Source organism: Cucumis melo, chromosome 12 (assembly GCF_025177605.1).
Source record: "Cucumis melo cultivar AY chromosome 12, USDA_Cmelo_AY_1.0, whole genome shotgun sequence".
NCBI lineage: Eukaryota > Viridiplantae > Streptophyta > Magnoliopsida > Cucurbitales > Cucurbitaceae > Cucumis > Cucumis melo.
Window position 1 is genome coordinate 1,352,679 of NC_066868.1, and position 13,153 is coordinate 1,365,831.

At 28.6% G+C, this 13,153-nt stretch overlaps 2 protein-coding genes across 2 annotated transcripts; both read left to right on the forward strand.

Moving 5' to 3' along the window:
- The first annotated feature begins 761 nt into the window (after nucleotides 1–761).
- On the forward strand, nucleotides 762–4,885 carry LOC103497083 (vacuolar cation/proton exchanger 3-like). Its single transcript, XM_008459153.3, has 10 exons — nucleotides 762–1,014; nucleotides 1,834–1,901; nucleotides 2,058–2,086; nucleotides 2,209–2,405; nucleotides 2,555–2,764; nucleotides 3,127–3,255; nucleotides 3,979–4,095; nucleotides 4,214–4,267; nucleotides 4,361–4,477; nucleotides 4,621–4,885. Exons 1-10 carry the CDS (start codon nucleotides 805–807, stop codon nucleotides 4,699–4,701), a joined length of 1,212 nt encoding a protein of 403 aa, XP_008457375.1. The 5' UTR covers nucleotides 762–804; the 3' UTR covers nucleotides 4,702–4,885.
- A 3,218-nt stretch (nucleotides 4,886–8,103) lies between these two features.
- LOC103497085 ((S)-8-oxocitronellyl enol synthase CYC2) lies at nucleotides 8,104–9,650 on the forward strand. Its single transcript, XM_008459154.3, has 2 exons — nucleotides 8,104–8,893; nucleotides 9,232–9,650. The coding sequence occupies exons 1-2, from the start codon at nucleotides 8,104–8,106 to the stop codon at nucleotides 9,621–9,623; spliced, it is 1,182 nt and encodes a 393-aa protein (XP_008457376.1). The 3' UTR covers nucleotides 9,624–9,650.
- Nucleotides 9,651–13,153: the final 3,503 nt, after the last annotated feature.

Genomic DNA, 13,153 nt, shown 5'->3' on the forward strand with positions numbered 1-13,153 from the left:
TTCTCGGTATCACAACAGAAAAATTCTTCCTTCCACTTAATTTTACCGTTTCCAGCATTATTTTGGATGTTTTTAATGGTAATTTTTCAATTTAAACATTTCTTTTTCAATCTTCCAAGGCTCTCTCTAACTAAACTTTATCTTTACATCCATTAAATTAGCTTCTTTTTCTTCCTTATCTAGGAAATTTTTATTTTAAGTTAAATAATTTACTAATTTTTATTTTAGATTCGATTAATTTTTAATATTCCAATATCCTACTAAAATACCAATCAATATTAAATATCTACAAATATATTCAACATCTTTTTTTAACATTCATAAAAGATAATATGTCGTCTATTTAATTTAATATGAATATAAATATTAATAACTATATTTCATAATTTAGTTTTAAAATAAAAACGTGTAAAAAATGTATCGATATCAATATTTGATGGTTTCTATATGGTGTCTAATGGGACAAGAAAATACCGTGATTTTTCAAAAATAATAATTATAAACTTACCAAACATACAAAAGGGAAAAAAAAAGGTGGAAGTTAAAATTAAATTCAAAAGAATGATATTTGGTAACCCTTCCTAATATCCACCTATTCACTTCCCAACTCCCAAAAATACAATTATGTGTAATTCTCATGCAAAGCAACAACAAATTTCCCGAAATTTCCCAGAAATTTCCTCCTTCGACAATCTCTTTTTTTCTCTCATTATAAAAACCATATATTCAGAGATTTTATTTTCACTTTCTATCTCTTCCTCTAATTTAAGGGTAATTCCTCCGCCGCCGTGGTTGGTTGGTGTCATGGTGGGTTTGCATGAGCCGTTGGTACTGATTGGGGATTTGGAGATCAATGAAGGAGGCGAGACGGTGGAGGCTTCGGTTCCAGTGAGACTGGGGTTGGTTAGAGAATTGTGGAGGAATTTGGTGAAAGTGGTTTTTGGAACAAAGCTTGCTGTGCTTTTTTCGGCCATCCCTTTGGCTATGGCGGCGGATTTTTATAGCTTTGGAAGAGTAAGCCATTTGTATTTTCAAGTTTTGCACAATGCAACTTTTTTTTTAGTTAATTTTTCCATTTTTTTCTGTTAAAATATTATTTTGGTTTTTTTATTTTCATTTTAGTTTATGATTTTAAATTTGGCCAAACCTAATTAAATTCACTGTTAACTAGTTTAAATAATACTAATAATAATCTTGTAAGGATGAAAATTAAATCTTTGAAAGGACGAATATGAATGAAAAAAAAAAACTGAAGTTTGAATTATTGAAAAAAGTTGATAGACTTTAATGGAAAAAAAATAAAACTATTTAGAAATACACAGAAAAACTTAAAGGAATAAAAAATTGGATATAATTTTCAGGAGAATTGGTATGAAGATTAAAATATTAACATTATTTATAAAATATTGCAAAAAAAAAATTACGTAAATATTTTCAATATTTTATTATTTTTGAAAAAGTCCCCATATTTCACTCTATATATATATATATATATAAAATAGTTTAGTTTTTTTTCCATATTTGAAAATTCCTCAAAATGAAATTGAAATCAAAATAGTATTTTTAATATTTTCTTAAAGAAAAAATTTGGTAAAATCTTAAGTTTGGTTTTATTCCAAACGGTTGGAAAATTCTTTTAGAAAACAAAGAATTTAGTAGAAGACACAAACAAAACGGTATTCGGACACACATTTGATTTCGATTTAAAATTTTAAAATTTGAATTCTTAATTTTAAAAATTTTATTACATCGTGAATTTGAAAATATAAGAGTAGTAATTCCTTCCTTGTAAATGGAGTTTGACCAATTAATTGTGCTATTTGTGCCACGTAGACATGGATATTTGGTCTGAGCTTACTTGGACTGGCCCCACTTGCCGAACGTGTCAGTTTTCTGACAGAGTAAGCACCCTAATTACCTTTCTAAACCCCTCTAATAAAGAAATTTTGAAAAAGGTAAAATCAATAATTATTATCTTTTAGTGGTTTTGAAATGAATTAAATGATCGTAGGAGTTTCTTTTAATTTCCTTTCTTCTATTTGCTAAAATAATTTCAGGCAGATTGCATGCTACACAGGGCCTACAGGTATTCGAAATTACTACAGTCGATTACTAGATATTTTGATGTATTTGTAACTATAAAGTTGAATTTTGAACTATATGGCTAATTGATGCGAAGATTTAAATGTGTTGAAAAATTGGATGCAGTGGGTGGGCTAGTGAATGCAACATGTGGGAATGCAACAGAGTTAATAATAGCAATGTTTGCTCTTCATCAAAACAAAGTCAATGTCTTGAAGTTCTCTCTTTTGGGTTCTATTCTTTCCAATTTGCTTCTTGTTCTTGGAACTTCCTTTCTCTTTGGTGGCTTATCCAATCTCAACAAGCAACAGACTTTCAACTTAGTAATTAACTCTTCTTTTCATCTTTTCATCTTTTCATCTTTTCTTTTCCCAACTACTGTTTCTTCGTTTTTAGCGTTTTTCGATGTTCGTTTGTTGATGTGCATGCATACCACTGGTTTTGTTTTTCTTTTGTTTTATGGTAATTACAGAAAGTGGCGAATGTGAGCTGTGTGTTGTTGTTGTTGGGATTGCTATGCCAAATGTTACCATTGATGCTTACATTTGCATCACCCAAAATCTCAACAAACATTTATGTACTTCAATTATCAAGAACTTGCAGCCTTCTAATGCTCATTGCATACATTGCTTATGTCTTCTTCCAGTTGAAAACCCATCACCAATTTTTTGGTCTACCACAGGTAACTTTTTCTATATCCAATGTTCACTCTAAATTAATCGTCCTTATACTAGAATTAAGTCTACAGTATAACTTGCATTTTTTTTTCTTTTTTTGGGTGATGTTGAACCCACGCAGAAATGATATTGACATATTGTAAAAAATAATTGAATATTATGGATAGAATACTTATAAATAGTCCCTCCTAGGAAATTTTAGGAAGACAGGAGCTCTAGCATTTTCAAATATAGCAATAATATCAAATGCAACAAAATTTCCATACACTTGTTTTCTAAATTTTGTAAATATTTTCAGCAAGTCTTTTAAATTTATTAGTTGACATAACTATTATTAAGAAAAAAGTATATAATTTGTAATAAACAGGAGGATGAGGATGAGGATGAAGAAGAAGTAGAAAGGGCAGTAATTGGTATTTGGAGTTCAATTGCTTGGTTGGTTGGTATGACCATACTCATATCTATTTTATCACAATACATTGTTGCAACAATTGAGGTACCATCAAAAAAAGAAAATTTTCTTTTCCTTTTTCTTCTTTTATCAAGAGTTTAATTTCTTCAAATTTATATCATTGCTAAATGTCATCTTACATGTATAGAATATTTTTGGAAAATTTAATATTTTAATAGAACAATTTCAATAATTGCACTTTTGTTTTCGAGAAAAATGGTAGTTAACAAAGAACACATAGATCCATTTTAATTCAATCCATGTATTTTCTTTTAATGATCTAAATTTAGTTCCTAAGATTTTGTTCGGTAACCATTTTATTTTTTCTATCCCGGTTTTTTTTTTAATACAATAATTGAATTCTAAGTCAAATTTAAGATAAATAAATAAAAGAAGAACTTGTTTGAAAACTGTTTTTTAGCCATTTTTGTTATCTTTTTTTAATACAATAATTGTGTTCTTAGCCAAATTTAAGATAAACAAATAAAAGAAAAACTTTTTGAAAACTATTTTTTAGCCGTTTTACTAAATTTAGATAACAAATAAAGAAACTTGGATGTAAAAGTAAAAATCTAATAAAAAAAATAATTATTAAACAAGTCGAAACAAAATGATTATCAAACGAATCAAAACAAAATGGTTATTAAACTATTATTAAACGAGTTATAAGCTATCGGCCTTATCCTATTTTGATTTTGAAGTTAATTTTTATTGAAATTAGTTTTAAAATGAAGTTAATTTTTATTGAAATTAGTTTAAAAATGATAGGATGCATCAAAATCATGGGGAGTATCAATGAGCTTTGTAAGCATAATTTTGCTACCAATTATGGGCAATGCAGCAGAACATGCTGGATCAATTATTTTTGCTGTCAAGAACAAATTGGTATTTATATTTATATTTATATTTATATGATATACACTCCAGAATTAAATTCTAATTACCAAATTATTATAATTCATATACATAAATTTTAATTTCTCTTTGTGTGCTTCTTGTGTAGGATATTACACTTGGAATAGCCTTGGGATCTGCAGCCCAAATTTCCCTATTTGTGGTAATCACTACATTAAATTTTTTTCTTAAAATAAAAATTGATCTTAATTTCTAATTGTTCTGTTTGATGGTAAATTTTTTTGAAAAAAATTAGGTGCCCTTGAGTGTGATTGTTGGATGGTGTATGGGCATCAAAATGGATCTTGATTTTGGTATCATTGAAACTACTTCTCTTGCCTTCGCCATCATCTTGACTATCTTCACTTTACAGGTATTGTATTTTTCATCAAAATTAGTTAAGCTCGTTATCATTATTTGTAAATATTTTCAAATAATAAAGGTGAGAAACCTAACTTGTTTTATATATTATTATGATTAACATAAGAATCTGACCATATTTTATTTTTTGGTCAGGATGGAAGTTCACATTACATCAAAGGAATGGTACTTGTCCTAAGTTATGTTGCAATTTCTTCCTGTTTTTTCTATTCATAAACTTAGTAATTAAGTGTGCTGAGAAAACAGATTTTTCAGCCAAGGTCACGACTCATCTAGTCGTTTGATCCTATAGCATTTAGTATTAAGTAAATTTGTAAAATATTAAATTTTAGGTAGTTAAGATTGAACCAACTCATTGATCTTCTTCACTTAACCCTTTATGTAATCCAATCTTTTTATTTATCACATAAAGCACTAAAATTTGTTTAAGCAATTTTTAAAATTGGCATGCAACTAAAATTATAATGTAAGGAACCCAATTGGTAAACAATAAAATATAGTTTTTGTCAAGTGGAAATAGTGGTGGAGGTTGTAATTAGATGTACATGTGCCCTAGTTGACTAGATATAGCCTTATTGCATTCTTAACCAAACAATTTGGTTTCTATATAATTTTCTTTTAGAAAAAATGGTGTAAGAGATGCCCTTCTCTTCTTAATTTCAAAAATACAATTTGCCTCATTTTCAAACCTTCTTTAGCTTACTTTACTTGTAAAATAATTTCTTTCATAATAATGGAAGCCTTCAAACTCATATTTGATTATTGTGTTTTAGTTGTAATTCTTCCTATTGTTTTCTAACAAGTTGATGACAAAAATATTTAGATCTAATTTTTTTTAATGTTATGTTCCTCCATTGTTTTTATTTTTGTTGATATACCCAATTCTTAAGGCAATTAAGTCGTTATTAGAAGATTTGGGTAATTACGTAAGGTTGTTTCATCTTATTAAGTTTTATCTATATTTTACCTCACATTTTCAGTTTTCATAAATGTTTTCCAAAATTGCAATTTCTAGGGTTTTAAGGCTTTAGGGTTTGTGGTAATGCAAAGTTTTGCAAATTTGTACTTAATTTTTATTTTTTTTCATTAACGTTTCACAAACTAATATTTTTGTCTATTTAGTACTTGAAGTTTGAATAAGGGTGTATTTGATACTAATATTTGAGTTTTTTTTTTTAAATTTAGCTTTTAACGTTTGAAATTGAAATGAGTGGTTAATTTTGTGGTTGTGTGTAAATATTAAAAGTAAACAATAATAAGAAAAAAAATTCAAGTCAAATTCAACTTACGTTATCTAAGCGAACTGCATTATGTTGACGTTGACCAACGAAGAACAAAGAACTACTTATATCCAATCCTTGTTCAATGCCCTTAGAAGTGACTAATAAATTAAATTTCCTTACTTCACATTGTTCATTAATAGTAATTTTTAAAATCTTTTAAGTTTGAAACTAAGATAGTTTGATATATTATAAAATTAAAGTTTAGAGTTTAGGAACCTTTGATCGTATGACTAAAATACCATTTTATTTAATACATTTATATAAAAAAAAAATCATATAATTAACAAAATTACTTAATTAAAAAAGAGAGAAAAAAGAAAGAAAGAAAGAAAGAAAAAAAAGAAAGAAAAGAAAAAAGAGTTAAAGTAGCTAAGGTTGTAATGGACCCCTTTTAAGACGTGCAAACAAGACAATGGAAGTTAATTAGATATTAAAACAGCCGTATGCTGAAGACCCACAAGTTGAATTAAATATAATTAATTAACTCATCACTTATTAATTTATATACAACTGTTTCCTTGTGTGACAAGGACCAATAATGCTATGCCAATAACACTACACAATTGATTTAGTGGATGAGATTATAAATCTATTCACTTTTACTATACTTAAAAAAAAGGAGCTAGTTATTACAAACTTTCTCAAGAACCGATATTGATATATTTTTCGAAAGTTAACCATTAATTATTAATTTCAAAGATTATTAAAATATTAATTTGACATTTTGATTAAGAATATATGTCTTCATTTGTATAGTAAAAATGTAATTATAATAACAAATCTCACTCATTTTAATTTGATCATAGAGCACTTAGATATGTTTGAAAAAAAGAAAATGGTATAGAAAGAAGTTCCCCATAAACTAAGCAATACTTTCTCCTTCATTTCCGGATAAACCTTTCTCTTGGAAACTTAAAAAGACGAATTCCACCATTCATCTTCTTCTTTCTTAAGTTTTTTTTTTCAATCCAATTATGAGGTATCCTAGTCAACTTTTTCCTTCGAGATAGTGTACTTTTGGGTTCACTATTTATTTCTTTTCTTTGAGTCCGATCAAATATTTGGTTGAATTTATATGGATATTATAATATTAAGTTGATATAGTTTTATCCGATTATAAGATATCTTCATCTTTTCAATATATAGGATCATTCGATTCACACTTTTCAATTGAGTTTTCAACATCTATCATCAACAAAATACTAACACGACATGTCTTCTAATAATCTTTGATATGAACCATCAATCTATTATTTTTATTACGTATTAATTAAGTAGGATGTGTTTTTGTATATTTGAAATGATTAGTAATATGACATTAGACTTTTATTAGGAGATTGTCTAAGCATTTGTCATTAGGTTGTTTCATCGAGAGGTTATGATAATCAATTTTGGTATTTATGCTTCTTTATGTGGTATGAGTTTCTTAAATTTTGCAATTTTCTTTTAAATTTATGTGTCAAGAACGTTTAAATAGGATTAATTCTCTTATGGAGTTATTCGAATCTTTGGTCAAAGAATCTCAAGATCAACTTTGATCTTAAAAAAATCCGTGTCTAACTCAATCTTTTGTTGAAATCATATTGATTTATCAAAATATATTTTGGTTTTTGAGAATTAGAGGTTCTCAAACCAAATTAAGTTCTTTAAAAACTAGAGCTTTTTTTTTGTCACTCTATCTAACTACATGAACACGTTACAAAAAATTCATAAAAAAATTCTCTAATAAATATAGTATATGTTAGCATCTCACTAATATATATTATCATTAGCAACTAAGTTACTTAATAGCGTGTATGGACTACATTGAAACACTATTTAAACATTAATAAGAGTCTACATGTCATGTTTATTTTACGTTACGTTGTAAATTTGATCCTTCATTGAGTAAAATAGTTAGAATTTGATTCCTATAATTTGATAAAATAAAAAAATTAGTCCCCACAATAAATATATATATATATATATATCATAAAGAATAGAGAACTAAAATCCAACTTTTTACCAACTATAAGTTCAAATTTTATTTAAAAAATATTTTAAATTACAAAAGTTGTGAAAGTATATAAAACAAAATATCATAATCTACCGTAACGGTTACAGACATGTCATAGTAAAGATAGACACTTGTAATTTAAGTTATCAAATAATTTTTATAAAAACAATAAAATGAGTAGAATATGAACATGCAATTAATAAAGAAATAAGATATTCCCATTTGAAGTAACATTATTTGAGTACTCCGTATATTTAGGTTCTAGAAATATTCTCCAAGATCTTCAACAACAAACATATGTAATATATATAAGGCTTAAGAATTCGAATATTTCCATCAATGGCGGCCCAAATAATCAACACAAATTTAGATGCCAATGGCGAACTCGTCGCTGTCATATTCGGAGTCACCGGTTTGGTCGGAAAACAGTTGGCCAAAACCCTTCTCTCCACCGCCGGCTGGAAAGTCTACGGCGTCGCACGGCGGCCGGACAATGTCTCTCCCATCTCCCATCCCAAATTCCATTTCATCTCTTGTGATTTGCTCGACCGCCAGTCCGTTCAACAGAATCTCTCCCCGGTTCGCCACGTCACCCACCTCTTTTGGATCACTTGGGCCGCTCAGCTCCGGTTGGATTCCCCGGGTTGCTCCGACCAGAACCGGGCCATGTTGGCCAACGCCCTCGACGCCATTCTCCCCTCCGCGCCGGCCCTCCGCCACGTCTCTCTACAGACCGGGGTCAAACATTATGCTTCGTTGACGAGACTCGCCGCTGGCTGCGGCGGAAGAGAGGAGGTGGTTTATTGTGAGGATAGTCCGAGAGCGGAATCTGGGAACAATTTTTATTACGTGTTGGAAGATCTCCTCCGTGAGCGGTTGTCCTGTGGGCGGAGGATGGTGGCGTGGAGTGTTCTCCGGCCCGGTTTGATATTGGGATCTTCGAACCGGACTTTCTTTAATTTCATGGGGAGTTTGTGTGTTTATGGTGCCATCTGTAAGAAGTTGAAGATGCCGTTTGTGTTCGGCGGCACGGCAGCATGCTGGGAGGAGGTTTATATCGACGGTTCCGATGCTCGACTCACGGCGGAGCAGCACATGTGGGTCGCAACTAAAGCTGTTGAAATAAATGGTATGTGACTTCTTCACAGGACTAGACAATTTGATGAGCTACACGAACACACCGCTAAATACTTCCTTTTCATTTATACTTATGATCATTTTGTTAAATGAATTAATATTTCATCAATGTCGTCTAGAATTAATTTCGTCAAAATATGGGAGAAATTTTATAAAATGAGTTATGATTGTTACACTTGTTTTACCTATTCATACTCTCCCCACATTTACACACGAAGAAGAGATTTAATCGTTGAAAAACAGGATGAAAACGATAACAATCATCACTTGACCAAAAAGTTTAATAGATAGATGAGAGATGAATTTAATATTATATTCTTAAAAGCACAGCAACTGCAGATGGAGAAGCATTCAACGTTTGCAACGGGTGGAGTTTCCGGTGGAAGGAGATATGGGGGACGGTGGCGGAGAAACTTGGAGTGGCGACGACGGCAGAGGAAGAGAAGGAGAGAATGTTTTCGAAGGAGTTTCACTATACGGCGGCGATGGGGGACAAAGGGAAGGTATGGGCGGAGATAGTGGAGGAGGAAGGGTTGGTCGCGACGGAAATGGAAGAGCTGGCGAATTGGGTGTTCTTAGACACATTGTTTAGGCTGCCGGAAAAAATGGTGGCGAGTCGAGCTAAGTCCGACCGATTTGGGTTCAATGTAAAATACAAGATGTTGGATTCTATCTTGTATTGGATTGATGTCATGAGAAATGACAAATTGATTCCTTCTTAATTAATATAATTAATTTGCCTTTCTTTTTATCTTTTTCTTTTCTAAATTCTATAAATAAAAAGAGAAAAAATTGTCAGTGTAATATTCAAACTTTTGAAAAAGATAAACAGAATAGAGAATATGCATGTTTCGAGATATAACAAAATTACAAGATTAGATACTTTTGATATCCACGTTAAAATAATTTTTCATACTTAGGATTAACTTTTTCTTATTTTTTCATACATATGAAGATTTGAACTTATAGTCTTCTGGTCAACAACACGTGCCTAAACTAATTGAGTTAACGTATTCAATATTTTTTACGATTTTCTATCTGTAACTATTGTATTTGAGGTATATAATTATAGGTTTAGAAATTTGAGATATTTCTAATAGATTTATTTGGATTACCTATTACTTAATAATAGTAATAATTTTTTTCCGCATGTGTTTTGGTTCCATTTTCTCAAAAGTACTTTTATAGATGGACTTTGTTAGTGTTCACGTTGGTGTTAAATTAATTACTATAAAATCCGACCATTAAACCAACAATTTAAAAATTTTATATCAAAATACTTTCATCCAGTTGGGTTTTTTTTTTAGTATTGTGATCGATTGATTGAGTTGGTTGTTACTCAAGCTATTTGCTAGAGATCAACAATCAACCACTGAATTGGTCGCCAAAGTTTGATCGTTGGAGGTGATCACTAAAGTGTATCAATCATAATTGTCAATGATAATTGTCGTAAGACCTCAAACATGCATATAGATACTATATAACCTCAAACTTGTAAAATTAGGAGTTGAAAAAAAATTGTGTAAAAGGATTCAAACTTGCTCCAATTGACAGAGATGAAACCTTTCGCCTGGAGGAAAACTCAATTCAACAATGATATTTGATGTCCTACCTACTAAGTTCGACTCATACAATATATTATTAATTATTATCTTAGGATTAAATTAGTATAGTAGGGAAATAGCGGCGGAGATTGTGATGCTCCACATGTAGCCGTTGACCAAATCACTGTATATAATTAATTTTAGAAGTTGCCAACAACCAAATTAAAAAGTTTTTTTTCTTCTTTTTTATAATTAATTAATTAATTATTTATTTACAACAACAAATTATTGATAATTATATATAAATAAATATATATATATATATATATGATAAAATAAAATATGAAATTGGTTTTTTTTTTTTTTGTTTTCTTTACTGTGTTTGGACACAAGCAATGGCAAAGCTTAGCCTATTTTCCATGTTCTCATCCCTACTTGTTTCCCAAGTTCATATCTTCTAGCTTGGATTTAGCTATATTTTAAAAGGAAAGAAAATCAATGTTGGGCTGTCTTAATGTGTGTGTGTGTATATATAGACAATAATTATGAGGTAGAGTTATTTTAGGGTTTGTTTACATGCTATGTCATGATTTTGTTATTAAAAAAGATTGAGACTTTGGTTGGATTGATGAGGGAAAAAATGAATGAAAAATTTTGTTTTTAAATATATATGTTTATTTTAACATTTTCTAAACACAGTATAAAATAGAGTTATTTTAAATTATTGTCAAATATTTTAACTTTTTTTTTTATATAAAATAACTTATTTTTTAAATTAAACATTTATAAATGTTTTTTAAATTTAATTTTATTTTCTAAAACTCGAGATGTTAATTTAGTGACCTTTTAGAATTCATTTGTGTAGGCTCTTTAATAGCCTACAATCATCTCTTAAATTTATGAGAATATTAATAAATTCATCTTTTACATTTAACTAAAGCTTATAATTTGGTTTTTGGTTTTAAATTTTTTAAAATTAACTCTATAAACATTTTTAGATGAACTTTTAACTTTTTTTTTTTTTTTTTTTGCTTTGTTATCTAGTTTCTATCGATGTTTTCAAAAATCAAGTCAGGTTTTGAAAACTAAAAAAAAATTAAAAACCTTTTTTTCGTTTTTGTAATTTGATTCTTAATTCGACTCTTTTACTAAAAAAAAGAGTTAAAGATTTGGCTTTTAAGAACTTAAAATTAAATGAATACCAAAAATGACTTAAGTAATTATTTGATTATCATTTTTTTATATACAAAACTGTTAAACAAATGCACATATATTTGACTACTTGATGCTAATTATCCTCCATGTATACAAATACTAATGTTAATTATCTCAAATAACATTTAAGGTAGTGTTTGATTGGTGATTGAAATTATGTCTATTGAACTTTTGACAAACAATCAAAATATTTAATATACATGACGGAAACAATTTAAGCCAAAAAATAAACAAAAGATAAGAAAGGAAATATATAACACCGTGTTAAAAAACTACAAATAGAAAAAAAGTATTCCAAGTTTAACTAAAAATCAAAACGTTTGTAGTTTTTGTTTTCCTTTCTTATGTTTTAGTTCTTTTCTTTCCTTCCAAAATTATAAAATTTCAAATGTTAAAAGAGTATATGTATGTTAGTCTATAGATGACTTTATTTCCATATTTGGCCCATTAAAAGAAAGCCCATTGGTTGACTTCTTTAGCCCACAAAACTCACCTTTTTCTTAGTTATTATAACAAAATCGGAGTATATAGCAATATTGTTTAAAGTAAAGTCTATCGGTAGTATATTTTTATTGTTGATAAATTCGTTTGAAATGATAGATCAATTTTTATAACATTAGATCATCATTTATACACTTCTATCATTGATAGACGCTGACATATTTTACTATATTTTTATAGTTTTTTAACTTTATGTTGTATATGTTAACCGTTTGAATCTAATTTTTATACTTACAATTTAAAAAAAAAAAGTTTAAATGCATGTTATTTCTCCGTGGATATTATTAAAACAATGTCATCAACGGAATGAAAAATCAAACCTCTAATGATTTAGGTTTTTTCTTTTTTTGTAAGTTGAGCTTTGTTGATCATATTGCTTAGCTTTGACCATTTATTATTATTGTATTTAAAACTATAATTTTAAAGTGAGTATATAACCAAGCGATATTTAACATGTATTATTTTCCATGAGATAAAAAGACGATATATAGACGTTTGAATTAAAACTACTATCACTTCTCACTTTTACTATAACATTTGCATTTATAGGACAACGTCCTCAAACTTTATAGCTAATTCAGGATTAGTCTCCAAACTTAATGAAATTAAATAGATCAACTCTATGGGTCGGTCTTTGTAAGCTCTATAGATATTATTCACTAATTTCTAACCAAAACAATTTGCATGACCATCAACAACTTCAACTTTGACTTTGACTCTCTCTATATATGTTTAAGTTATCTTCTAGAAAAGCCATTATTATCTTGTTAAGAAATTTCTCTAATTTATTGATAAGTTTTCTTACTTGTTAGAAAATATTATTATTATTATTATTGTTGATTTAAGACGTGTTAAAGTTTGTTAAAAAAATAAATAATGGAAACAACTAAGAGAAGTTTTTGAAAATTAATTCAAATATTATATATATATGTTTTATAATATAAAGGTCAAATAGTTAAAGGTCGATGTAGAATTATATATATATATATATA